Source organism: Phascolarctos cinereus, unplaced genomic scaffold, assembly GCF_003287225.1.
Source record: "Phascolarctos cinereus isolate Bilbo 61053 unplaced genomic scaffold, phaCin_HiC Scaffold_4;HRSCAF=312, whole genome shotgun sequence".
Taxonomy (NCBI): Eukaryota; Metazoa; Chordata; class Mammalia; order Diprotodontia; family Phascolarctidae; genus Phascolarctos; species Phascolarctos cinereus.
In genome coordinates, this window is record NW_027555847.1 from 212,344,825 (window position 1) to 212,371,384 (window position 26,560).

The 26,560-nt window shown below is 41.3% G+C and overlaps 1 protein-coding gene across 4 annotated transcripts in view; it reads right to left on the reverse strand.

Moving 5' to 3' along the window:
- Positions 1 to 635: 635 nt before the first annotated feature.
- TECPR1 (tectonin beta-propeller repeat containing 1) overlaps positions 636 to 26,560 on the reverse strand; it is a 67,400-nt gene continuing 41,475 nt past the window's right edge. For all 4 annotated transcript variants that reach the window (XM_020965411.1, XM_020965409.1, XM_020965408.2 and 1 more), the window contains 10 exons: positions 25,958 to 26,060; positions 24,141 to 24,237; positions 23,043 to 23,122; positions 19,227 to 19,283; positions 17,711 to 17,885; positions 16,578 to 16,713; positions 12,762 to 12,854; positions 9,052 to 9,158; positions 8,589 to 8,708; positions 636 to 3,162 (listed from right to left, as the gene is read on the reverse strand). In XM_020965411.1, the coding sequence (XP_020821070.1) occupies positions 2,962 to 3,162; positions 8,589 to 8,708; positions 9,052 to 9,158; positions 12,762 to 12,854; positions 16,578 to 16,713; positions 17,711 to 17,885; positions 19,227 to 19,283; positions 23,043 to 23,122; positions 24,141 to 24,237; positions 25,958 to 26,060 (1,169 nt within the window). In that variant the 3' untranslated portion in view covers positions 636 to 2,961. The remainder of the gene's footprint in view (positions 3,163 to 8,588; positions 8,709 to 9,051; positions 9,159 to 12,761; positions 12,855 to 16,577; positions 16,714 to 17,710; positions 17,886 to 19,226; positions 19,284 to 23,042; positions 23,123 to 24,140; positions 24,238 to 25,957; positions 26,061 to 26,560) is intronic.

Genomic DNA, 26,560 nt, shown 5'->3' on the forward strand with positions numbered 1-26,560 from the left:
GCCCTCTGGGATGAAGCAGAGTAAGTCTAGTCCCTCTTTTACATAACAGTCCCCTTCAATCCCGATCTCTTCTCAAGCTGAACATTTCCAGTTCCTTCAACTTAATGCAGTCACAAAATTCTGGTTGTAGGGCATGGGTTGTATTTTGGGATTGCGAATGTTTTCTGAAGCTAGCTTTCCGCAACCAGTTAGAAGCACAAAATCCCAGGCTGTAAATAGCTCAATCATTCATCTGAACCACCTCTTTTTTACATACAGACAGATCCTTGGGTAGGTGGTATCACTACTTTACACAGATTTACAACATGAATGTACATTTCCTAAGTGGTATGTGCCATTTTCTTTGATGCTAATGCTACAAGCTTCCTCATACAAATAAGTAGCTATATAATTAGAGGACACCATCTGAAATCAAACTGGAAAATCTTTCTAGCAAAAACATTGTGTTAAGTGACCCATGGACAATTTCTTTTCTGAAAATATCTGACATAATAGCATAAACACAGAAAATGGATGTTTTTCAGTCATTTTGAAGCTCCCCACAGTGCACAAATGTACATGGGCCCTCTACACTTTATATAATAACATGTATAATAAAGGAAGTGGCCTTGATGAACAAATTAAATGCACAATCATTTTATTTTGGAATATATTTTATTGACTCAAAGAATTCTGGAAATTTGAGAGAATTTGGTAATGTTGAACATGTAAACATTCGATTCTCAAAAGGCAAAAAGAACAAGTTTACCCTTTGAGTGAGTGCAGAGTTAGAACCCCTAAAGGAGTTTGTTTTGAGAACGAATAGAAATCGACAGCATAACCTGGGAGTGATTTTTAGAAAAATACAGAACATAATGCCCATTTACAAGGAAATCTTGAAATGCAACATGTAAACAAGACAGGAAATCGACCCACTGTAAGTAAACAAGCTTCTCTCTTTTCTTTTTTTAAGCAAACCATCTTAAATAGTTTTCCATTTGGGACATCCAAACTCTATACCCTGGTGTCCAAAATGCCAGAAGATGAAATACATGCAAAAAAGACATTCACTTTAGGACTTCAAATCTGGTTCATGAGATGAAGTCACAAAGCAACTTTTCATTCACAATCCTGTTCATGTGTAATAAAACACAATACAGAGGAATATAATTAAGTATATGCCTTTCCTCTCTCCTAACAACAGAATAGAGCAAATTAAAAGGATGCTGATTCTGGGTAAAGCTAATTATAAATCAGCTTCTATTTAATCTTAAAATAATAAGAGAATGGGCATTTGTTTTTGATTCACAGCACATGCAAAGGTCCCCAGTTTGGAAAGACAAACTAGAGAAGATTTCACCAATAAGATGTAAATCTGGCAATAAAATGACAGAAAAATTAACCATCATTGCCCTTGTGTAAAACAGATCAAAACCAAGGGCATTTAATAAACTGATTAACTGATTCATCAGTTTAACAAAGTGAATTTTGATTCAGCTGATGGAATGGGGGCAGTGGTTTTTCTGAGTGGAACAGCAAGCCTCATCTCATAAGGGCAGTTCACTGAAGAACTCAAAAACGAGTATTACTGAATGCTCACAAGGGAGGGGCTGAGAAAAACAATTCCCCTTTCCCCTCAAGGTGCCTAGTCCTAAAATTTACACAGTCTTCCTTCCTTGGCCTTAGTGTTATTTGGTTACAATAATATAAGTTAAAGACTACTTAGAACAATGTCAATTCAAGTTTTTTGGACAAACTACAATTTTCTAAAATTCCTCTCTCTCTCTCTGTTTTATCAAATTAATTCTTTCTAAACATGGCAGCACATTCCTTTGCAACGCAAGTAAACAGCTACAAAATGAGGAAAATTCAGTAGTATTATGTCTACACATAGACATGGCTGAATTAAGTCCAACTGCGTTTTTTTCTTAATTCACTTAATTAACTGGTTGTTGTTGGATTAAATCTATCCATTTTGTTTCATTTCATGTTGAAATGCCATTTTATATGGAGATATAGCCTAAGTGAAAGAGAGAGAGAAAGTGTGTGTAACAAAAGAAAAACAAAACCCTTTTAACAAACAAGGGAAAAGAAAAATGAAATAAGACCACAGTGAGTGAGGGAGGTCTGGCCATCCGGTCGTTGCCTCCAATCTCACAACTCTCCTGACTTTCCGTCCCCACTGAAGTCCAGTGTTAGGCTCTAAGAAATACTAGGGGCACAGGGAGCTGCGTGAGCACGGAAGCATCATGCTTTTCTGGTGGAGTAAGTAAGCAGTTCAAGAAGGGCCTCTGGGTTGCCTAGCTCAGAAATGATTCAGCCATAGATGGAGACAAAGGGACGGGTCAGGGCTAACAACTCCCCTTCCTTTACCCTCTGGAAGGGAGGAGTCCTCCAAAATTCTTTCCTCCAACCTTGGCATCTCTTCCCCTTGTCTTTGCCTGGGTCTGTCTGCAGTAAGGAGGCTGCTCAGGGCCCAGGGCTCTGCCTCCCCTTTGCTGTTACCAAAAGGACAGGGTCCCAAACCAGGACTCAGGTTTCTGTTTGTGGTGATAGTTGAGTAGACAGAATGAGAAGCAGGGAACAAAGGAGCTATTTCCCATGACTGAGGTTTCCTGGGTAAGAGGACCCGACCAGAACAAGGATGTAGGGGTAGGACACTCCATGAGGCATGGAAAGATAAGATTAAAGACATTTACCATATTTGAGACAAAAGTGCAATGACACAAAAATTCACATTTCTGAGGTGATGGGGAGGCCTGTGAAATAGCCACCTCCCTCAAACCTTGCATAGGCTCTATGCCTATCTTCTCTCTCTGGACAAATAGGAATATTCAATACAAGAATAAAATAAATTTAATTGTAAAAGGCTCGCATAGCAAATCTAAACCCTACAAAATCTAGCAGCAACAGGGAACTGCTGCTGATAAAACAGCCTCCTGGCTCAAGTTCCCTGCAGTGGGCAAAGGTTGTCTTGACTCCTTAGCAAGTCACTGCACTGCCATTTATCTCTTGCACTGCATTCATGACAAGCATCGTCTTGTTAAAGAAGCTGCTCTCCCCGCTCCCATCTCCCTCTTCTACATCTGTTGTCCTGGAGAAATTGTCTTCCATCGTTTCCCGTGACACACTCTTCAGGGCTTTGGTGGTATTGGCCCGGACTGAAATATGGTCCCATCCTCCCTGTAAGGAAAGGATGAATAAAGAGAAGCCTGACTACTCATTCAGGGAGAGCAGCACTGGTGTAGGAAAGTGAATGAGACTGCTGGTTTTGGTCATTTTGTTACCAACATACGTCCCCCCAGTCTGGGGCTGAGTTCCCAGGTAGGGGTAGGGGTAGGAAGAGCTAGTAAAAATAAAAGAATCAAGTGCAGATTATCAATCTCCTGACAGATTGAAAGTACAGAATGAGACCTATTTAAACATATTTATTTTTAATAATTATAATCATTTATTTTCTCTTCCTCTCATCACCCTTCCAGCGTGTGTGTGTGTGTGTGTGTGTGTGTGTGTGTGTGTGAGAGAGAGAGAGAGAGAGAGAGAGAGAGAGAGAGAGAGAGAGACAAAAGAAAAATCCTTGTAACAAATATGGCAGCCAAGTGTAGCGTTGAACACCTGTAATCCTTGTTACCCAAGGAGGCTGAGGGTGCTGGATTGATTGAGCTCAGGAGTTCTGAGCTGCAAAAGTTCAGTACCAATATGATGGGCTCCTGGGAGCTGAGTGAGGCTGCCCAAGCTGGCTGAGGTTGGAAACCAAAACACCCATGCCAGTCAGCAGCGGGATGGAGCCCTTGTGTGCGTGACCACTGCCCTTTCAATCTGGGCAAGTTAAGGAGATCCAGTCTCAAAAACCCCCAAACAAACCCAAAACAACAGTAACAACAAAAAACAAACATGCACAGCAAAACAGAACAAATTCCCACTTTATTCATTCTGGACGTAGCAAATTTGTGGATTTCTTTTGTTCAAGCAAAAGCTTGAAAAAAGCTATGCTTGTTTGTCTTATGTGGCTTGTGTTTTTCTTTTTTTACTGGCGAGAGGAGAATTTTGGAGAAGAAACAGGAGCCAAAAATAATATTACCAAAAAGAAAGAAAGAAGGAAGGAAGGAGAGAAGGAAAAAAAAAGAAAGGAAAGAGAGGGTCATTGAAACATTTTATTAGAATGAACAAAAGAAAACAGGAGGTTCAGAAAAAAACAGACATATAAGACAGCTTTGAAAGTAATATTAAATTTGCTACAGACTTTTAAAAGCACGTATCAGAGATTCATATATCTTTTTTCCTGTTCTATCATGTATAGAAAAATTTTAGGGGGATGACTGTTAAATTTAGAATAAAAAAAATTTGGTGCAGTTAGAATAGAAAGACAAGATATATTAAGGGGAAAATTCTGAACATTTCTGAAAAAAAGCTGAGATCTAAAACAGGTAAGGAATTAACAAGAACCTGTAAGTCATTTTCCATTAGATGAGTGGTCAAAAGAGATAAACAGTTTTCAAAAAAATGCTTCAAATTTGAACAATAAAATAAAGGCAAATTAAAACAAATCTCAGATATATCAAATTGACAAAGATGGAAAAAGTCAATGATGAAAGGGCCGTTGGAAGCCAAGCACACTCATCTACTGTTCATGGAATTGTGACAATTGATCCCACTGTGGTGGAAAACAATGTGAGAGAAGTTATTCTTTGACCTGTGTATGATCCCATTCCCAGATATTTATCTCCATACATCAGAGGGTATCCACCTCCTCTGATATGCCTCGAAGAGGCCAAAGACAGAAACAAAGGTTCTACATATGCCCACATATTCACAGAAACATAATTTTTAATAGCAAAAAGCTAGAAACAAATGATGTATCCAATGAATAGGGTACAGTTGACCAAAGTATGGTAAATGTATGTAAAGGAATATCACTGTGTCATAAGGAATGACATAAGGAATGAACTGAGAGAAACTTGGGAAGATTACAAACTTATGCAGAATGAAAAAAGTAGAAGCAAAATCACTACATACAGTGATTACAATAAGATAAATTAAGACACCACAATAAGGCACCATAAATCATGTACCTCAGCTGAAATTGCTCTCTTCAAAGCTACCAACAATCTCTCAATTGCCAAACTGCAGTCTTTTCTAAGGTGTAATTCCTCTAGATCTATCTGCTGCCCTTGACACAGCTGACCATCCTCTCCTCTGGACACTCTTCTCTGGGTTCTCATGACACTACTCTCTCTCGCTCCTCCTACCTTCGTAACTGCTCCACCTCAATCTTCTTTGCTGGCTCATCATCCACCATGCTCCATAATTGTGAGTGTTCCCAAACTTCTGTCCCAGGCCCTCTTCTCTTCTCCCTCTACCCTCTCTCAGTATCCTGATTGGGTTCCATGAGTTTAACTATGACTTCTATGCAGATGACTTGTAGATCTTCATATCCAGCCCTAGTCTCTCTCCTCTGAAATTCTCTCCTGGATTACCAATTGCCTCCCAGACCTTCTAAAGAAACCTGAAACTCAACAGTTTTAGACTCAGGTCTAAGAACCTTATCCCCTAAACCTAAATCCCCTCTTCCAGACTTCCTTATTTTTGTCAAAAGTACCACAGTACTTCTCAGCGTTAGCCAGCGTTCCTTACTCTTCCTCCCCCATATCCAATCAGCTGCCAAATCTTGCTACTTTTACATTCACATCTCACTTCCTACCCCTTCTCTCCATGCACACAGTGACCACTTTGATTCAGGTCCTCATCACCCCTTTGCCTAGATTACTGCAACAGTCATTTATTTGGTCTTCCTGACTCACTCATCGCTCCACTCCAACCTGCTGAAGTCATTTTCCGTAAACATAGATCTAACTACATTATTCCTCTACTTAGTCGTCTCCAGTGGCTATCTTTTGCCTGCAGAGTAAAAATCAACTCTGTTCAGCTTTTAAAATCCTACACAACTTAGCTCCAGCCTCTATTTCCAGCCTCACTGGACATTATTTCCTCTACCACATGCTGCAATCCAGCAAATTTTCCTTCTTTCGGCCCCTTACATGCTCACTCTCTATCTCCCAGCTCCTTGCCTTTTTACCAGCCATGCTGAAGAGCATTCCCTCCTCCCCTCCATCTCAGAGCTCCTCTCTTCCTTTAAGATGCAGCAGCTCAAGCACCTGCTTCTGCAGGAAGTCTTTTCTGCTTCCTCCTCAAACGCTAGTGCCCTCCCTCCCAAACCACCGTGCTCCAACTACTTTGTATATGTCTGTATTGACTCACTTTATATATTTACATATGTGCTCACTGTTTCCATCACACTCTAAGCTCACTGTGAGTAGGGAATGTGTCATCTGTTGTACCTGTGCCCCCAGGGGCCAGCACAGTGTCTGATACAAGCAGGTGTTTAACAAATACTTTTTTGACTGAATAATTGGCTAATATCGGTTCCATATGAGTAAGGTTAAAACATATTTCCTTTCTAGTAAGGAATGAAAAATTAAAACTTGAAAGTTATATGAACTGTCAGTCAAAATCACTATATTATGTGGTGTTACTTAGCTTTTTAAGGAAATTACTCTGCAGTTAATCATCAAAATTAAAAATTGAGAATTTCCAGAGAGAACAGAAAAAATATCATATAGGAATCTGCAAGTCTCCATTAATTATGTACCAGCTTGCTTTTTAAAAAGTATAATAAATTCTCTATGTTGCTTTCAATGCTATCCTATTTTTGTGTTTCCTCTGAACTTTGTTCTATTTTCTTTTGTGCATTCTTTTAAATGCCTCGATGACACTTTTTTCTTTTCTTGGGTAATATTATGATATTCTCCATCTTTCCACAATTAAAAAAAAAGAGAAATAAAACTCTTTGTAATATTCACCAAAAAAACCTAAAACCAATCAATCCATGTATTGTCCATGTCCAAAAATGTATGTCTCCTTCTCATTTGAGTCTGTTACTCCTGTCAGGAGGTTATAGACTGACTGTTCCATCATCAATTCTCTCTAGTCGTGGTAGGTCACCGAATTGACCAGAGTTCTTAAGTCTTTCAAAACTATTTTTACTTACAATATTTATCTGTTTTTTATGGGACGATTACAGTGTGATGATCTTTACTGGGAAGTGAATAATGCATCAAAACAAAATGCATCAATAAAGAATTAAAATTCAGAATGTGGACTAATCTTTTTTCTTGTTTTCATAAATGTCATCTTCAACTGCCATTTGCCAAGTACTGATTAGACAATGTATTATGCTCCTTCCTTTTTCTAAAAAATTATCCTAGCACTTAAGGATTCTAGAGCTAGAAGGTGCTGAGCAGCCCACTGCCTTCAGATAAGGAAAGGCGAACCTCTAGCTCCTGGTCTTCTTAATGACTTCACACCCATGCTCTATAGCTCGCTGTAGTACTTCAGCACCCCAGGGATTTTTTGGCCCAAGTACCTTCCGCTTTAATTGAAACCTACTTCTCCTTTTGGGACCTCTGTAAACAGAAAATAATAACTAATCCAAAAGTAAAACTTCGTGATAGGCTTGGTCTTTTCTTCTTTAGGCTAACTAACCCAGTTCACCTGAAATAACATAAAGTAACAAGAAATAACAGGGATTTCTAAGCCCAGATGACCACATATTCTCAAGAACTATATACAGCGATCAGGCTTAAAGTGAGGGACATGTGGAAGTGAGATGGTTTGTCCACAGGCAAAATTACAACTGGGACAACCATAAAACAATTTCATGTTCTCTTGAAAAGAAGTGAAGGGCTCTTCACTCTTCACTTACTCCTACTCCACACCAGGCACTCTGATCTTCCTCTTGACTAACAGAAGGTGTAGAGGCAAATGATTAAATGGGAAGGATTACTGCAGCTGGTTACGGCACACGTGATCCTAAGCTCACCAGATTTTAAGACTGGAGGGAATAGGTGTGGACAGGGGTCTTTATGGTCTTACTGGAAAGTTGCCACCCACATGTCTTAGGGTGGAGAGAAGAGGAAGGGTCCCACACACGTGCTTCTCAAGTTCCAATTTCTAAGAGGCGTCTTCAGAAAGATACCCTCCCACCCCCTATCTCTCAGTTTTGTCAAGGTTTTAGCTGGGAAGGTGGCACCTGGCAACCAGAATGTCCTCTACCCCCTCCCTACTTCACCAGTTAAGTATGGTGAGTAAACATTTTAGAGGGTAACTCAGTTTTTGAATCTCTGCCAGGTGCTCAGGGGAAAATATGTTATCATACACAAGCTTTGCCCTCAAGTGGCTGAAGAAGCCAAACATACACTAATTCCAAGTGGTGGAACTCTACAGAATTGTATACAAATATACTATGTCTGGGTTTTTTGGGTTTGTTTGTTTTTTGGCGAGGCAATTGGGGTTAAGTGACTTGCTCAGAGTCACACGGCTAGTGAGTGTTATATATCTGAGGCTGGATTTGAACTCAGGCCCTCCTGACTCCAATGCCAGTGCTCTATCCACTGTGCCATCTAGCTGCCCCTAAGTGTACTAGATCTGCCAACGTAACTGGACATTCTGGGACCAACCAAGATAGTGGGAGCTGCTTTGCCTTCCATCCTCTGCAGGGACACTGCTGCATGCTCTACCATCTTAACCGCAAAAGAAGGTTCCACACTTACCCCAATGCCATAATCCCACCCCTGCCCTTTCGGCTCCCGGGGCTGCACTCCTGTTCTGTGACACACAGTCCCACAGCTCAGGCTGTGGCTTCCTTGAACCTTATTGGCAATGACCCAGACCTGAAATGGAAGAGAGAATGAAATCCTTGACTGTCCTATTCCACAGAGACCAGCAGCTATATTGGAAAAGCCTAGGAAAGAGTGAAATATCCTGAGGGATGCTTTAAGCACAGTGAAAAAAGACAGAAGGAAGGGGCATAGCTCAACTAGAAATAAAGGAAACCGTGACAGGCTCAGAGGGAATATATCCTGGGTGCTGAGATAAAGTAGTAGAGAGGTCCCGAACATGCAAAAGAGATTCAAATCCTCTGGGTTCAGGTTTTAGCTTTCTCTAACACACCCCAGTAGCACGTCTAACTGAAGGGCTTTTAATGACCATACATCAGGGAAAACATATGCTGACCTGGTCCAGTGGGCCAATAGAAACTTTGCGGACATTATTAGACACGTGGTCCCAGCTGGATCCTTGTGGGTAGCTAGGGGTGATTCCGTGTCGGTACCACAAGTTGCCTAGGAAGAATAAACAAACAGTTAGTATGAGGAATGTGCTACTTATAAATTTGGCTCTGCTCTTCATCACCTGGATAAGCAGAAGCCAAATCCAGACTTACTGAGGCCAAGAAGGAAAGTCACTCCCTTCTTCCAATTTTATGCTTTTGGCTTTAACAGACTTAATCAAACCAGGTATTTTTCTCTTCTTTTCTTTTTTTTTTTGCAAGGCAATTGGGGGTTAAGTGACTTGCCCAGGGTCACACAGCTAGTGAATGTTATGTGTCTGAGGCCGGATTTGAACTCAGGTCCTCCTGACTCCAGGGCCGGTACTCTGTCCACTTCGCCACAGATGCCCCGAACCAGGTATTTTTTTATAGCACATTAGACTTCCTTTTTTGGAGAACGGGTTTACCCTATGTTGTCTAGGTTGGAAGCACAACAGATATTTGTGGGCCTTGATCAACACAAGTTTTAACCTGCCATTTTCTCCAAAGTGGGCAGCTGGCTGGCCCTCTGCTCCCAGGGGCTGTAGGTCTAATGCAGCTCAGAGCTTAAATGATCTACCAGCCTCCCCCTCCGCCTCTTCCCAGTAGCAGGGATGTCAGACATGTGCCAACACACCTGGCCAAGTATTATTACCTTGATTTTACAGGTAAAGAAACTGAGGCACAAATTAATTAAGTGATCTGTCCAAGGTCAAACAACTTCTAAAGACAGATGCTTAACTAGGATTTAGATCTACTGACTTCTAGTCCACTGGTTTGGTTTTTTTTTTTTCCTGCTACCATTGTCTGTGCTAGAGAACATTTCAGAGTCAAGTAACTCAGGGATAGTGGCAGAATCTAGCCCTCCTTCTGACAGACTGTCCCAGAATTAATTCCTGACTCCATTATTCTAGTACATATGATAGACCAAAAACATAATAATCTCATTTCATATGGAGATGACAGACTGGAGGGAAAACTGCCTTTATTTTCTACTTCCCTACCCAGAAAACTCACTAACTCTGGCTGTAAGTTAAATCATCATGAAGTATAAATTGGGCTCCTTATGCTCTTTCTTGCCATTGTTATTGTCAGCTTCCCACAGTTCTAGCAATGCTAGCTACAATCATCAGACAAGATAACAAAATCATAGCAATAAACACTGGCAAAGAGGATGCAAAATTACCTTTATAGATAATTCTATAGAGATAATTAGATATTCTAAGTACACTTAGAATACCCAGAGAATCAGCAAAGAAACTGATACAATTAATAGTTACAGCAAGGCTACAAGATACAAAATAAATCCAGGCAGATCATCTGCATTTCTTTAAAGTAGTAACAAAATCCACGAAGAAACAATAAGAGAAATTCCATTCAAAATAACTGTAAAGTTCTTAATATATGCGGATGTTTACCTATCAAGGTACATACAAAATTTAGAATAAACACAATTATAGAATTTTTTTTAAAGACATAAAGATTGTCAAATAATTGAAGAGAAATTTACTGCATATGGTGGGACCATACTAATATAGTAAAAATGACAATACTCCCTAAATTAATTTACATATTTTGTGCTAAATTAAGTTACCATGCGTTAACAAAGTAATGAACTTCATTTGGAAGAATAAAAAGTCTAGAACCTCAAGGGAAATAAAGCAGTAGCCATCAAAACTATTTGGTACTGGTACAGAAAAAGATATAGGCAAGAAACAGAAGTAATTAAAAATGGTATTCCAGTACCTGAGTAACCTAAGTAAATAAATTACAGGGGGGGAGGAACCCTTTCTCAAATAACTACTAGGAAAACTAGAACCAGCAGCTTAGATCATTTACCACCATAAGCTCTAAATGGATACACGAACTGGATCTAAAAGAGTCACATCATGAAAAAACTGAAAAGAACAAGACAAATTCAAAATCAAAGTTAAGGTGAAAATTTTTTAAAATATATTTTATGTTTTCCCAATTATGTATTAGAACAATTTTTTAACATTTTTTTTAAAGTTTTGAGTTCCAAATTCTATCCCTCCCCCCTTTCCCTCTCCCCTGCTGAGATGGTAAGCAGTCAGATACAGGTTATACTTATGCAATCATGTAAAATATTTCCATATTAGTCATTACGTACAAGAAGACTTGAATAAAAGAAAAAGAATGAAAGAAAGTGAAAATAGCATGTTTCAGTCTGTCTTCAAATGATATCAGTTCATTCTCTGGAGGTGAATAGCACATTTCATCCTTAGTCTTTTGGAATTGTCGGATCACTGTAATGCTGAGAATAGCTAGGTCATTCACAGTTCTTCATTGTACAATAATACTGTCCTGGTTCACTTCACTTTGCATTGGTTTATGTAAATCTTTCCAGGTTTTTCTGAAATCATCCTGCTTGTCATTTCTTATAGTGCAATAATATTCCATCACAGTCACAAATCACAGCTTCTTTAGCCATTCCCCAGTTGATGGACATCCTCGCAATTTCCAATTCTTAGCAACTACAAAAAGGGCTGCTATAAATCTTTTTGTACAAATAGATCCTTTTCCTTCTTTTTTATATCTTTAGGATACAGACCTAGTAGTGGGAGAATTCTCAACCAAACAAGGCATATATAAACACAAAAATTAAAAGATAAATTATCTGCATAATAACTGCATAAACTTAATAATCTTTTGCAGGAATATTCAATACGGACAGAGCAGAATGGGAAAATATCTGATTCCAAAGTCTGATGTACAAAATGTATAGGGAATTGACACTAATATACCAAGAGTCACTCCTTGATAAAGTGCCAAAGAATATGAATAGTTCTCAAAATATTATTCACAAATTACAAATGACCACATGAAAACATGTTCCAAATAACTAATGAGAAAAATGGCGAAGATGAAAAAATATGCCAACAGTCCATTTTTGATGGGCTTTATTGGTGACACATTATTGGTGAATTCTACAGTGGTCAAATGATATGTAATTTATGCAGGAAAAGTGACTAAACTGCCTATACCTTTAACCCAGCAATCTGGTCCTTGAGCATATATCACAAAAAAGTCACAGAAAGAAGGGAAAGGCACAACATATATATGAAAATACTCAGCAGCATTCTTTGTGGTAGCAAAGAACTAGAAACAAAGAAGGAGCCTACTGATCAGTGAAAGTTAAAAACAATTTTTCTTAAAGACTGGGTCTCCCTCTTTTACCCAGTCTGAAAGTTCAGGGGCTACATGTAATTGAAGAAAAAATAATTTTAAAAAATTGTTTCTTCCAACAACTATGCAGATAGTAATAATAACATACATTTGAAGAGTGCTTTTGATATTTTCAAAGCATTTTCCATCTAATATCTCATCTGATCCTATAAGGTAGATAAGGCACGTAATATTATTCCCATTTAAAGGAATTTAGGAAATTAAGAATTAAGGAAATTAAGGCTTCGATTTCCTCACCTGTTAAATGGGAATAATACCACCTGAGTGATTTGCTTACTCAAGTCATCAGCTAGTGTGGGCAGAGTAGAACTTAGAATCTCAGTCTCCTAATTCCCAGTCTGCAGCTTTTTATAAAAGATCCTATTTCCTCTCAAATGCCTGCCACACCTTGGTGAGCTATAACAGTTAAGATAAATCAAAAACAACTTACCATTTTCATCTAGTGCATATACTGATGTCTGTCCCACTGACACCTGTTTTAATTTCTGTTTTGGAGGAGAAGGAATGTGGTACCAACAATCACCTAAAACCAGAAACCCATCTTGTAAATTGCTGTTGAGAAATAACAACACAACAGACACACAGTTCTCCTACCCCATTCCTATCCCCATACAATGACATTACTAATAATTACTAATTACTAAGAAGGTAGCCTTGTCAAAGTAGAGAATGCTTTAAAGCTGTCTTCTTGTCCTTAACCTCAGAAAAATGGAAAAGGGGAAGAGAGGTACAAATTAGGTATTAATTCCAGGGTTTAGCTTTCCTTCAGAGTCGATCTCTGTCCCTACTGTTCTACTGAACCTGCTCTCTCAGGTCCCAGTGACTCCCTACTCCTCCATTCTGAAGACCTTATTCTCCTAGCTTCTATCACACTGTTCTTTCCTAGTTCTTCTCTTACGCCCCTGACTATTTCTGTCTCCTGTCTTCTTTACTGGTCTTCTTCCTTTTCCCACACCCTTAATAGAGGCCTCTATAAGGCTCTCTCCTTAATCCTCTTGTGTTCCTTCTCAGCAATCTCCTTCACTCATCTGTGGTGTCAGCTAAGTGTAGGGCATCCAGATCTCCAGCTCCATCCTCTTTTCTAAATTCCAGACTTGCATTACCTGAACCTTAATGTGTCAAATACTGAAGTCATCATCTTTCTCCAATCTGTTCTTCCTCCTGATTTCCCTTTTTCTATTAATGATACCAATTTAATTCAGCAAACTTTTATTAGGTCCCTACTATAAAAAAGGGAGTATGCTTGATGGTAAGATGAAAACAAGGAATGACAAGAGGCCCTACCCTCAAGGACCTTAGAGTCTAACTGGGGAGATACAGGATGTACACGTGTATGTATGCCCTAAGGAAAGGCCAAGCAGAGAGCAAGACAATGTGCTTTATTGTTACGATTGGATGGGGAGCCTGGAAGTAGTCAAAGATTACTCAACAAGCCTTTACTGAGCTCCTCTTGTAGCCAGGCACTGGGCTAGGTGCAGGGGATACAAAAACATAAACAGTCTCTACTTTTAGGGATCCCTGGGAGAGAGAAGAATATACAGGGGGGAAATCTGAAAACAGAACAAAAATCTAGTGGATCAGGGTTCCAGGCAGCACACTGGAAAGAGCACAGCAATGACAGGAACTGAGAAGTGCTGAGGCAGATGGAAGAATACAAGGAGATGTAGGAGAGTGTTGAGTGACAGTGAGTAGGGGACAAGGAGGCAGGAACCTGTTAACACAGGGCAAGGAAAATAATACTAAGTAGAAAGAAGCTTATAGAATAAATCAGCTTTAAGGTTATAACCAGAATTTTCCCTCATCCCCCCTCAATGTCCAATCATGGCCAGGTCTCATCAAGATCACCCTCACAACATCCCTCAGAGTCATGCCCTTCCCTCTACCCACACTGCAGCCACCAAAGGTAAGGCCCTTATCACTTCACTGGTCTCCCTCCCTCAGCTTCTCCCTTCTTCAATTTATCTTCCACAGGTTGCCAACGGACACTCCTAAAGCCCAGGTCTGACCCCAGCATTCCTCAGCTCCAGAAGCTTCAGGGGCTCCTCATGGCTCCTCACTGCTTTTATGACAAAAGTTTAAATTCCTCTTTGTTTGGCACTGAAAGCTTTTCCTAATCTGGCCCCAGCCCATCATTCAAAGACACATTATTCCCCGCAGAACAGCCCATGCTCCAGCCTACTTGCCATTCTCCAGACACATATTTCATCTCTCCCCTTCGTGCCTTTGCTCAGTCTTCCCCCCCCCACCCCATGCCTTCCCTCCTCACTTGTCTCTTGAAATCTCTAGCTTTCTTCAAGGCCCAGTTCACAAAGTCTATCACGATTCCCCTGACTGTTTTTGGAGGGAATGATGCTGTTCCCAGTTATTGCGTATTTATTTTGAATATATCCTACATTTACTCATCCACAAACACCATACATCCACCCAGTAGAATATAAGCTCCCTGAAGGCAGGGACTTTCTATTTTTATCTTTGTATGCTTAGGGCCTTGTATAGTGTCTAGCACATAGCAAGTGATTGATAAATACTTGCTGACCGACTAAATGAATGTCAGCGTGATGGTGGCTTTTCATGATCCTACCTCTCAGGTGGTACCCTCTCTTATGCTTGAACCCTCAGAGGAGAATCCTTTTTACTTCTTTCCACTCCCCAGATATCCAGAGTCACCAAAGCCTTTTAATTTTCTCTTTATAGGACTGTCCACTCTCTCTGTCACTGCCCTAGTTGAGGCCCTCATTACCTTTGGAAGACTATAATGGATTAACAACTTATTAGCAATCTCTCCATTGGCATTCTATCCTACACACACTTATGCCAGACTAGTCTTTTTTAATACATAACTGATCATACCACTTTTCTCTTTAAAACCCTTAACTAGCTTTCAGTTGCCTCACAAACTCGAGATACGGCCAGACTGCAGAGGCCTGACATTCAAGGTCCACTACACTTTGCTCCAAATGACATTTCCAGCCCCACTATGACCCTATGGTCACAGGCACCTTCCACTCCTCCCCTTCCCCCCACCCTAATGCAAGTTAAGCTAGCTTTTCTTTAAAAGGTATTGAAAACATCCAAAACACTTGGCTGGCTCAGGCGACTAGAGGCTCAGGCCGCTGACATCGCCCTCTGGTCACCTGAGCACAGACCAGCCAAAGGAGCTCTGGGCATGCTCTGATGCTTGGCTGCCGGTGCATGATGAGCAACTCAGACAGTGAGCTTCGATCGGCTTACTCTCGTCTGGGGGTCATCAATGCGTGGCCTTGCTGAATATCATCTTATGGCCAAGTACGTTTTTTGTTAACTGCTGCATGACCTTCAAGTGCCTCATTTCATTCCAATATCAAATACAAGCTACTAGGGAACTACTAGGGAGTCGGGCCCAACCCAGAACAGGCTCTTATACACCCAACATTCTAGCCAAACTGAACTACTCGCATTCTCTAAAAACATCCTGCAATGGCCTGCGTTTGCGCCTTTTTTCTCTTGCTGCCTGTCCCTAGAATGCCCATGCCCACCAACAAGGCCTACTGCCATCTTGCTTTGAAAGCCCACCTTAAATGCTACTTCTTGCCCCAAGGAGTCTCTGGGATGCCCCCAGCTAGAAGTCAATTTTCTCTCCTCTGAAATCATTCCATGCTTTGGACCTCTCTCACACATTAAGTACACTTTGTTCTGAACTGTGTTTGGTTATGTATAGTTATTACTTTACTAGACTGTAAGCTCCTTGAGGGGAGGCATCATCTCTTATTCATCCCTGAATTCCCTTTTGGGGACCCACCACACAGTGCCTCATCCATAGTAGGCGCTTGATAAATCTCTACTGAATGAATGCCAACTCTTTGACAAGTCATTATTATCAAAACACTGCTCTCTTTTTCTACCTTATAAAAAATCCCAAATGAAACACAGCCAGTACAAATCAGGGACCAGGCTAATGGCCAGCTGGTATGATCTGTGACTTTTTTCTTTGTGGGGAAGTGAAAGCAAGATGCTGATTCAGACATTAGGATACAACCACTAAAGCGGGCAAAGTTTGGGAGCAATTTTCAAACTGTCTGGGAAACATATATCTGTAAAATTGGATAGGTGACAAAAAGATTTCCTTAGGCTACAGCAGAATCCATTCTAAGAGGCTTTCTGAGCCTTTCACAATGTCCACACCTTGACAGCACACCTACTATGTGGTGAGGATACAAGGGGACAGCTAATCGTAGTATGGCCCTGCTCAGGGCACAGCTGTACTTACCAGCTGGCTGCTTGGGGGACACAGAGCCCCTGTAGAATGCTGAGCCATCTCTGGCCACAGCCCAGACCTGGTAAAAAGCCCCGACAGAGACTGAAATAAAGGGCTGATCCGTGCCAACATGCAGCCAGGACGAACCCTGGGTAATTTGAGAGAAAGAACATTTTTTGAAAGGGATGAGACTTAAGGGTAGTCTAACCCACAGGGAGTGGGAGTCACCAAGGCATGCAGGTGGCAGCTCAGGTAGCGTCAGAGCTTTGTCTGTGAAACACCCAGCCAGGAGGTCAGGAAAACTCGCCCAATGCTAGTCTACTAATACAGCATTTCCAAGGATTAAACAGGTCACTGTTATTCCTCCTGTCACTTGGAAAAGTACAGGGCCCAATCAACTGTGAAGGATAAGACCTGTCACGTAAGGTCCTAGGAACATTATTAAACTAAGTCCTCATACTTTCTTGGAAACTCTTTCTGATCAGTGTAGAAAGGGCGCTCCTTCCAGATCTCCAATGCTGACGTCCCATTTTCTCCTCCACCATCTCCAGCACGAGGCCTAGAGGCAGAACTTGCCTATGTTTTACTGCAAGGTCTGTCAGTTTTTCTGTTGCACTTCTGAAGTTTCTGTTTGTTCTACTGGATCGTTTTAAAAAAGAGGAACTGTCTATCATTACAAAATTCCCTTATTTACCTACTGACAGACTCCAGATGTATTAAGCCTCCGTGTGGTAGTAGAAAGAACTGAGAGTGAAGAGTCTGTATTCTAGACCCACCCCTTCCTCTACCTAGCTGTGTGACCTTGACCAAGTCCTTTCATCTCTCTGGGCTTCCATTACCTCAGGACTGGTAAAATGAGGACTGATCTAGATGACATGTAAAGTACCTTTCAGCTATAACACTTTATAACTCTATATAAATGCAGTGAAAGCCTAGGAGGGACAGCTGCCACTGTTTTTTGTAATCTACTTGGTTCAACAGATCTTCTTGTGGGGAGTATCTGAAAAGACTGTCCCCAAACTCGACACTCAGATTTCTCCAGAAGAAAGCCCTGGACATTAAATCAAAATTGCTAAGAAGTACGGTCCACAGTTGTGAGAAAGTTACATAGAAAAATGAACCAAAGAGAGAAGAAAGGACCTTACCGCTGGATTGAGCTCTGACACACCCAACCTACAGAGAACGTCTCCCTTGTCGCTGATGGCCCAAAGGGCGATTGAATCCTTGCTACCTTCCTCACAACCAGGGATGATGGAGACATCCCAGAGAGAGATGGGGGCGACTTCCAACCACGGCCCACTGGTCACCAGCTTACATTTCCTGAGCATCAGAGGAAAAAACAAATACCAAAACCACGAAGCGCAGGTCTCCTGCCTTGCAAATACATGGACCTCTGAAGGTCTATTTCATTTTTTAACCCCAACATAAGAACCATGAGAGAGGCGGCATGGTGTAGTAGATGGAGTTGACCCAGGAAGACCTGGGTTCAAGTCCTGCCTTTGACACACACTAGCTACATCACCCTGGGTAAGTCATGGCCTCTCAGGACATCAGGCAACTCTCTAAGACTATCACTGCAGAGAAGATACTGATTGGTATTGGTAGAAAGGGTTCTTCCCTATATCAATGAAATCAAACGTCCAATCTCTAACCTAAAAATCATGACTTACAAAGGAGGGCTCAATGCTACTAACATAGGTTGGGTTTTTTATTATTTAACGATTTTGGCCAGAATCCACCAGCTTACTACCAGGGAACATGAGGTCCCTCAGACATAGGCCGTGCCTAGGCAGGCTGGTCAAACTCGATTCTGTCCTGGCTCTTTCAATTACTATCATATGAGGGAAGCAATGAAGAGGCGGCAGGAGACACATCCCCAGTGCCTCACACATTGTTGTTGCTGTTCAGTCATGTCTGACTCTTTGTGACTCCGTGGCCCACAGTATACCAGTGCTGTCCATGGGGTTTTCTTGGCAAAGATACTCAAGTAGTTTGCCATTTCTTTCACCAGTGGATTAAGGCGAACAGAGATTACGTGACATGCCCCAGGATCACACAACTAGTGAGTGTCTCGGACTGGATTTGACCTCGGGTCTTCCTGACTCCAGGTCCAGCACTCCATCCACAGAGCTGCCTCCAAGGCAAACAGACAGAGGTTAAGTGACTTGCCCAGGGTCACAAAGCTCGTGAGTGTCTCAGAACAGATTTGAACTCAGGTCTTCCTGACTCCCAGCCCCAGTGCTCTATCCACTCAGCCCTCTAGCTGACTCCACCTAGCACATAGTAGGTGCAAATATTTACTGATTGATTGAGGAGGCCTTGGGATCAGACAGTCCCAAAGTTTTCTTGTTCTCTAGTTTGCTTATGTCTCTACTGAGCTCTCAACTACTCTGGGAGCCCCAGCCCTGCTCTGCCCACAAAGAGCACAGCCAGACAGTGACATTTCTCCTATCTGTTCTTGAAAATAAGCACTTGAGAAAACAATGGAGCACTGGGGACCTGAGGGCATTTCCTGGTTTGACATTTACTTTGATTCTATTTCCGCCTCCAACTTGCTCTCTGCTGGTTAAAAGGTTTAGAGAAGCCAGAGAATTCCCTAAAGAATTCCCAGCAGTTGGAGTAGGAGATGCTACCCATCCTTCCTTGTTTCCCCACCATTACCTTGCCCATCGTCTTCGTCGGACGAAATCCTTCATAGTTTTGTATCCATGATAAGACCTGTGGACAGAAGGAGAATTTTTAATACAGCTTAGATTCAAAATCTATTTTCCCCAAACAACTTGGTGGCTGTGAGATACTGCTCCTACAAGTGTGCATTCTTTCCCCACCCTTGGTCAGCTGGTTAATTAATAATCACTTGCTGAGTATCTACTATGTGAGGAGCCTGTTCTAAGTCCTATGGGAGACCTTGAAGTAGAAGACGTGATCCCTGCCTTAAGATGCTTCCAGTCTCAACATGCAGGGGGAAAAATACCCATTTAATGCTATGAGAATACCAACATTTCCATAAGCACAAAAATGATAAAATCCAAACTGAATGTTCAAGTGCTATAGCTTCACTTGTGGGAAAACAAGGCTAATTAGAGAAGGAACTCTCTTTCTTTCTAGGAAATTTTAAGGGTCCTTTAAACGTAAGAAGGGGCCCATTCTATAATCCTTACAACTATCCTTAGAACTGTGACTAAAGGAAAGTTATGAAGGTTTGCTCCTGAAGGGAAGGGAAGGGGCCATCTTAATTTCATCTTTGTATGCCCTGAGTCTAACACAGTTATTGGCACACAGCAGGCTCATATCAGAGTATGGTCACATCATAGAATTTGAAAACTCTGGCTCTAGGGCTGCTAAAGTGACTGTGGTCTTCTTTTCTCTTAACTGCTGATTCAATGAACCAGCTCGCTCTCTCTCTGGTCCAACTCAGTTACCTGAAAAGCCAAAGGGCCATTCCTTTGGGCCAGCCTTGACCTCAAGTTACCACCATTTGTATATGCAATGTATTCAATTCACTATATGTCCATGGGTCGGCATGGTGAGGTGGACAGAGAACACACTGGACTCAGTCAGAAGTTGGAGGCTTGAGTCTGAACCCTGACTCTTCCTAGCTGTATGACTATGGACAAGTCATTTAAGCTCTCTTGAGACTTAATGTCATAATCTGCAGAATGGGAATCAATCAACAATCACTTATTAAGCTCCTACTGTGCACCACACTGCTCTAGGAGCTAGGGATACAAAGAGAGAGCTGACATTCCTGTAGGGAGACAACGTGTACACACAGAAGAACATGTGCCTCTATCACAGGGTTTTGTGTAAGAAAAATACTTTGTAAACCATAAAATGTTACTGCAATGTAGAATATGATTATTAATCAGGAATGGAGTTCTCTTTTTCTTTCCTTCACACAAAGTTATTCTTTACTTTGTGTCCTATCTGCAAATTCAGGAACCCTGAGAGGACTAGACACTCTTCAGAAGAAAATTAGCATCTTAAGGGAGTGAGGTGGGGTAGATGTCCAATAGAAGGATCTAATAGTCTGGATCAGTTAGCTTAGTTGGTATAGGAATGGTATTAATGGGGACCAAGGTTCTGCACCCAATCCCAAAAGAGAACAGTTCAATTGATTCCAGCACCTTTCTATTGCCTCTAGGATGAAACATAAACTCTGTGTAGCTTTTAAGCCCTACACCACCTGTCCCCAGTCTATCTTTCCAACCTCTTCTTCTGCATTCTGCAATCCAAGTAAAGCGGCATGTTTTGTGTTCTTCACATTCACAATTCCATAGCCTGTCTCTGAGCCTTTCATCATCCCCCATGCTTGGAATACCCCCTCCCTCCTCGATCTCATCAGGTCCTTCTGTTCCTCAAGATACAGTCACTCAAGCATCATCTTGGTTCTTCCTGATCTCCCCAAATGCTAATGCCTTCCTCCCCAAATACCTAGTTCTTAACTAATGCGGATATATTTGTATTTATGCAGTCTCTATTTATATTTGTATATGGAGTCTTTCCCATGGATGTGTTAACCCCTTGCAAGCTGGGATTGTCTCATTCTTTGTATTTGTATGTCCAGTACCTAAGACAGGTGCCTTGCACAGAGCAGATTCTTAATAACATTTGCTGATTTAATTCGATTCCACAGCCACAGACCGCAGCCCTGATCCCTTATTGGCTGTCTTGGTTATAAGGGGGAACAAAAGTGAAAGATTTGGAATGAATCAGCCCCACTGAGGGAAAATGCCTCAAAGAACACATCTTATGGAGAGTGGGTCACAGGTGTCACTACAACGAAAAGCTTATGTTATTTTTGTACAAGAAGCATTTTGGCATTGTCAACAGAGCTGGCATCAAAACCAGGAAGAAGTAGGTTCAAGTCCCAACCTTGACACATACTGTCTGTGTCACCCTAGACAAGTCACTTAATCCTAGAGTATAAGGTCACTCTTTAAGACTTTATATTGCACTGAAGGTGCTAACCTGTACTGGGACAGGGAATTTCCTCACCTGGGTATTCTTTCTATCAATAAAATCACAGGTCCTATTCCTAGCCTATTTTTCTATGTTGAAGATGTACCATGACTACTCACTAGTCCTGGAGGGAATGACAGTGATGATTCTCATGGGAAATCTCTTCCATTAGGAAGCTCCTTCAGAACTGTGACAAGGTCTTATTTAAGGCAGCTCTTCTCTTTGTTATTATTGTTTATTTTTAGTTTTCAATACTCACTTTCATAAGATTTTGAGTTCCAAATTTCTCCCCCTCCCTTCTCTCCACTCCCCAAGACAGCATACAAATCTGATATAGGTTATACTTATGCAATTATATTAAACATACTTCCACATTAGTAATGTTGTGAAAGAAGAATGAGAACCAAAGGGAAAAATGATGAGAAAGAGGAAAAAAAAAAAGAGAAAAATCATATGCTTTGATCTGCATTCAGACTAAGGCAGCTCTTTTCAAATAAGCCTTTCTATCTAATACTCATTTCTGTTTTTCCCCACGTAGTTTTTCATTTCAATTTCACTCAGCTCTCTACCAAGTAACACATGTGAGGACCACCGAGCAGATACTACCACATATCAAAGAGCATAAACTGATTGAGCACATGGGAAATCTTGAATATTTCTATATAACTAGAGGCTAGGTTGACCCTCTTTCTCCACCTTCCTCTGAACAGTTGCAGCTGTAGGGCTTCCCTCAGTTTCCTGCTAAAGCAATCTAAATCCACCAATGGGTAATCACACCAGCACAAGTCTTGCTCCCACTCTTTAGCTTATTAACAAATTGTAACTGTTCACTGGAGCTGCTGTTTTGAGGGCTCAGCTTCCAATGTCTGAGCCAGTTTGGGGAATGATTTTTTTTTTAAACCTTAAAAGGCTAACATACAAGCCACTAATATATGGCATTTGAGGATGATCCTGAAACGCTTCCTACTATCCCACAAGACTAGACATACAGTGAGTATCTGATGCCTTTAAATATCAGGAAATCGTAACTTCCATGATGATACAGTAGAGCAACTGGATTTTGGAGGAAGGGGGAGGAGAAAGTGTTACTTAAATATTCAATATTTAACTACATGAAGGGTTTTTTATGAGAAATTACAAATAAGACAAGATATACAAAGTACTCTGAAAACTTTAAAAAGCCAAAAAAATGCTAGCTATTAAAAGTCTGTTGACCAGTTTTTTTTCTTTTTTTTTAATATTCATGAAAGCATAAACAAGGAGAAATGGACTGAAACTGAATCTGGAGAAATTTTGGCTACACATAAGGAGGAAGTTCATGACAATCAGGGAAAAATATACTAGGATGGGCATCTGGGTAAAAGTATGGCACCTCTGCGCCCACCTCTCCCTTCCCAGAGATCTTTAATAAGGGAAGATTTAGTCAATCAGTGCTGCCTGAGGACGTTAACCTTATAAATCAATGGTTTCTCAATAACACTGTACTATATGTATCTAGAAATGGAAAACGCTCACGATGGAAAGTCACTTGCATACTGCCATCCTTCTCGATCAGTTCCACCAGAAATGTTGAAATCAATATACCAGTCAGAAACCTAGAGCAGAAAGAGAATACTGTTAGGAGCTCTTTCTCCTCCCTTCCTCAAGCCCTTCCTGTACAGGGTGCACATCAGTTGAAGAATGGCTGAACAAATTATGATATGTGATACACTGGGATATCACTATACCATAAGAAACGATAAAAGGGATGGTTTCAGAGAAACCTGGAACGCTGGTATGAACTGATGCAGAGTGAAGTGAGCAGAATCAGAAATAGAAACAATCTATACAGTAACAACAACACCGTAAAGAGAAACAACTTTCAAAGACTTGAGAACTCTAATCAATGCAATGACCAACCATGATTCCAGAAGACAGATGCAAAGCATGCTACCCCCCCAACCCCCTGACAAGAGAGCTGATAGACTCAGGGTGCAGAATAAGATGTGTCTTTTGACATGGCCACTGGGGGCTATCTGTTTTGTTTGACATGAATATCTGTTACAAGAATTTGGTTTTATGTGTTTGTTTGTTTTTTCAATGAAGAGAGGAGGGCAAAGTGGGAGGCAAAGTAGATTTCTGTTCATTAAAAAAATTAAATTTTAAAAAATGATGAATAGGAGGGTTTCAGAGAAACCTGGGAGCAAAGTACATTAAACTGAGACAGAGTGAAGTGAACAGAACCAAGACAATTTATATAATAACAATAACACTGTAAAGATAAGCAACTTTGAAGGACTTAATTCTGACCAATGCAATGACTAACCACAATCCTAGATGACTCATGATGAAGAATGCTACCCACCTTCTGACTGGGAGGTAATGGATTTAAGATGAATGATAAGATACCTATTTCTGGCCATGGCCAATGGGGCAATTCGTTTTGCCTGCTGGTGCATATTTGTTACAATTACAAGGACTTTGTTGTTGTTGTTTTTCCAACTGGGGTGAGTGGGAAAGGGACAAAATGTATGCCTGTTAATTTAAAAATTAAAATTAATTAAAAAAATTCCTCCTTATGCTACCATTACTTCCCTAAGTCAGGCGACATGAAGTACAGAGCCCAGGACTCACCCATGTCCAGTGGAGGGAGGGAGGCTTGGTGTTGGCCTTTGTGCATTCTTGTAACCCAGTCACATCACTCCACATGTAGCGGTCAGTAGGCAGACCCCTGCAATGAGGCAATAAAAGGAGCTAAGATACACAATGGAGGCCTTCAAAGGGTCTCCAAAGCAACAGGGAAAAAACCCCACCACTACACTCTTCCTAGTTCCCTATGTTAACACACCTGCTGTGGGATGGGTCTGATGACACTCATACAAATTACCCCCAAGCAAGAACATCTGGATACAAGACCTACCTAAGTCATGAGCCAGGCTGTTCCTGGAGGCTGGTTACTGCCTTTCTCAAGTCATCCCCAGAAGGAGGGAAGAGGAGGAAATGGCGGTTACTAGTTCACACCACACCAAACCATCAGTACAGATGAGAGTACAGATGAGTTTCCAGGATGTGACCTGCATGATGACTAGTTCCTGGGGACCACTCAACTTTCTGCAACCCTCCTAAAACAACCAGACCATTAGAGTCCCAATCCTCGTTTCCCATTTGAGTTGGAAAGACTATCAGCGCCAGGGACAATTTCCTGGCAATCTCTAACTTGGTATCTAAGAACTCTAAGGTAGGCTCTAGTGTACGAATGGTCTGTTTAATAACTTGGGAGGGAGCTGAGGTACTTTACAAGCCAACAGAACTGCTCCCGCTGTCTCATCTCATGGATTTAAAACACAGCAAAACTAAATTAATCCCCAGCAACCACAGGGTCCTTTTTTTCTTTAAGGCTCATGCTGCTGACTCTGTAAACAAGATGACTGAGGGGGCAAACTTCATTCTTGTCCATATTCATGATTCTTCAATCCAGGGCTGAATAAACAGGTGGCCATCTCAACCTCTTCTCTCCACCTACAACGGGCTCTGGATCCCTTTTCCTGCAGTTATGGCCTTCTGCCACCCATGCATGCCTCAAACCTGTCACAAGCGCTTTATGCTCTCTGCCTAATTAAATTATACTGTCATTATCTAGTGTAGGCTAGTGGATAAAGCTCTGGTTTGCTACTGACTTGCTAAGTAACTTGATATCACTTGGCCTCTCAGAGCCTCAGCATTTTTCTCTCTAAAATGGGGATAAAAATACCTGCCTCTTTTCTCCTCCTCAGGGATGAGAATTGCTATTTATAGAAAAAGTACTTTGTGATAACAGAAAGGTGATGGACTAAGGATGCAGAGAAAAAGAGGTCTTTAGAAATGAGTAGTGCAGGAAGTTGTTTGCTTGATTATGTATGTACAAGGGTTTCTTTCTTTTCTTTTCTTTTGTTAAATGGGGAGAGAGGGCTAAGAAAATCATTAGGGGGCCCCTGAGGTATGAGGAAAGAAAAAAAAAAGTAAAATTTTATTTTTAAAAAAAACACCTATGATTTAAACTCTTTAAAAAAAAAGTAATGTACTATAGGAATCTAAGTTACAGAAGAACCCATTTATAACATTGGTGATGGGGATAGCACAAACATTTATGACTAATAGTGTCTATCTTACACAGGGTGTCCCTGACCATGAGCAAATCAATTAAGCACTCAGGGGTCTAGACACTTCTAACACTGTATGTGGCACAGATGGTTCAGACTTGCTTTGGTACAGGGAGTTTTCTTACCTGGAAGTGCCCTACACCACTGAAAACATAGGTCCAGTCCCTCTCCCTAGAATACAGGTAAACCTGAAGACAAACCCTGGCTCTCAGAGAAGAGGGGAAACACCCCAGGTCTTCCGGGCTGACATTCCTAACCCCTGTCTGGAAGTCTGTGGTGATTGTTCTCTCTTCACTGCTATCTGTATCTCACCTGCTGGTATAGCCCGTGACAGGATTCCAGCGCTGGTTTTCATAAATGTAAACGCATTTGACATCGGACTGCATGTAGATGTTACTGGTACTGCTGGCCAAGCCTGAAGAGGAAATGTCCTCTGTGAATCAAGTGTCAAGGCAACACTCCCTGCCCCCTCCCCAGCTTCAGGTCCACAGACAGATACCTGCCAATGGAAAACAGGCTTAACCTGCTACTGCTAAGAACATAAGGTTCTATTCTCAGGCCTTCTTCATTTCAAAGCCAGCAGAGGTTACAGGCTTGCCTGAGTTTACTGGCAAACACCGCATTTTCTTTTACATATGTCCCAGACAGATGGCAAGGTCTGTGCCTTACACGTATCCCCCGCCAGATCCAGCCCAGAACCCTTGGCACATACTTTGTACCTAAAAAGTTCACAGCTACAGGTTTTGAGCCCACCTAACAAAGGCGATGGGGAGCAGCCGAAACAACACTAGCCTAGGAGCTAGAGACTGGGTTTCTAGAGCCAGGTCAGTCACATGCTTGATGTTCACCCTTAGGCAAGTCACCTGAGTTCTCTGTGCCTCAGTCCCCTTACCTGTTAGGAAAAGAGAAGACTGG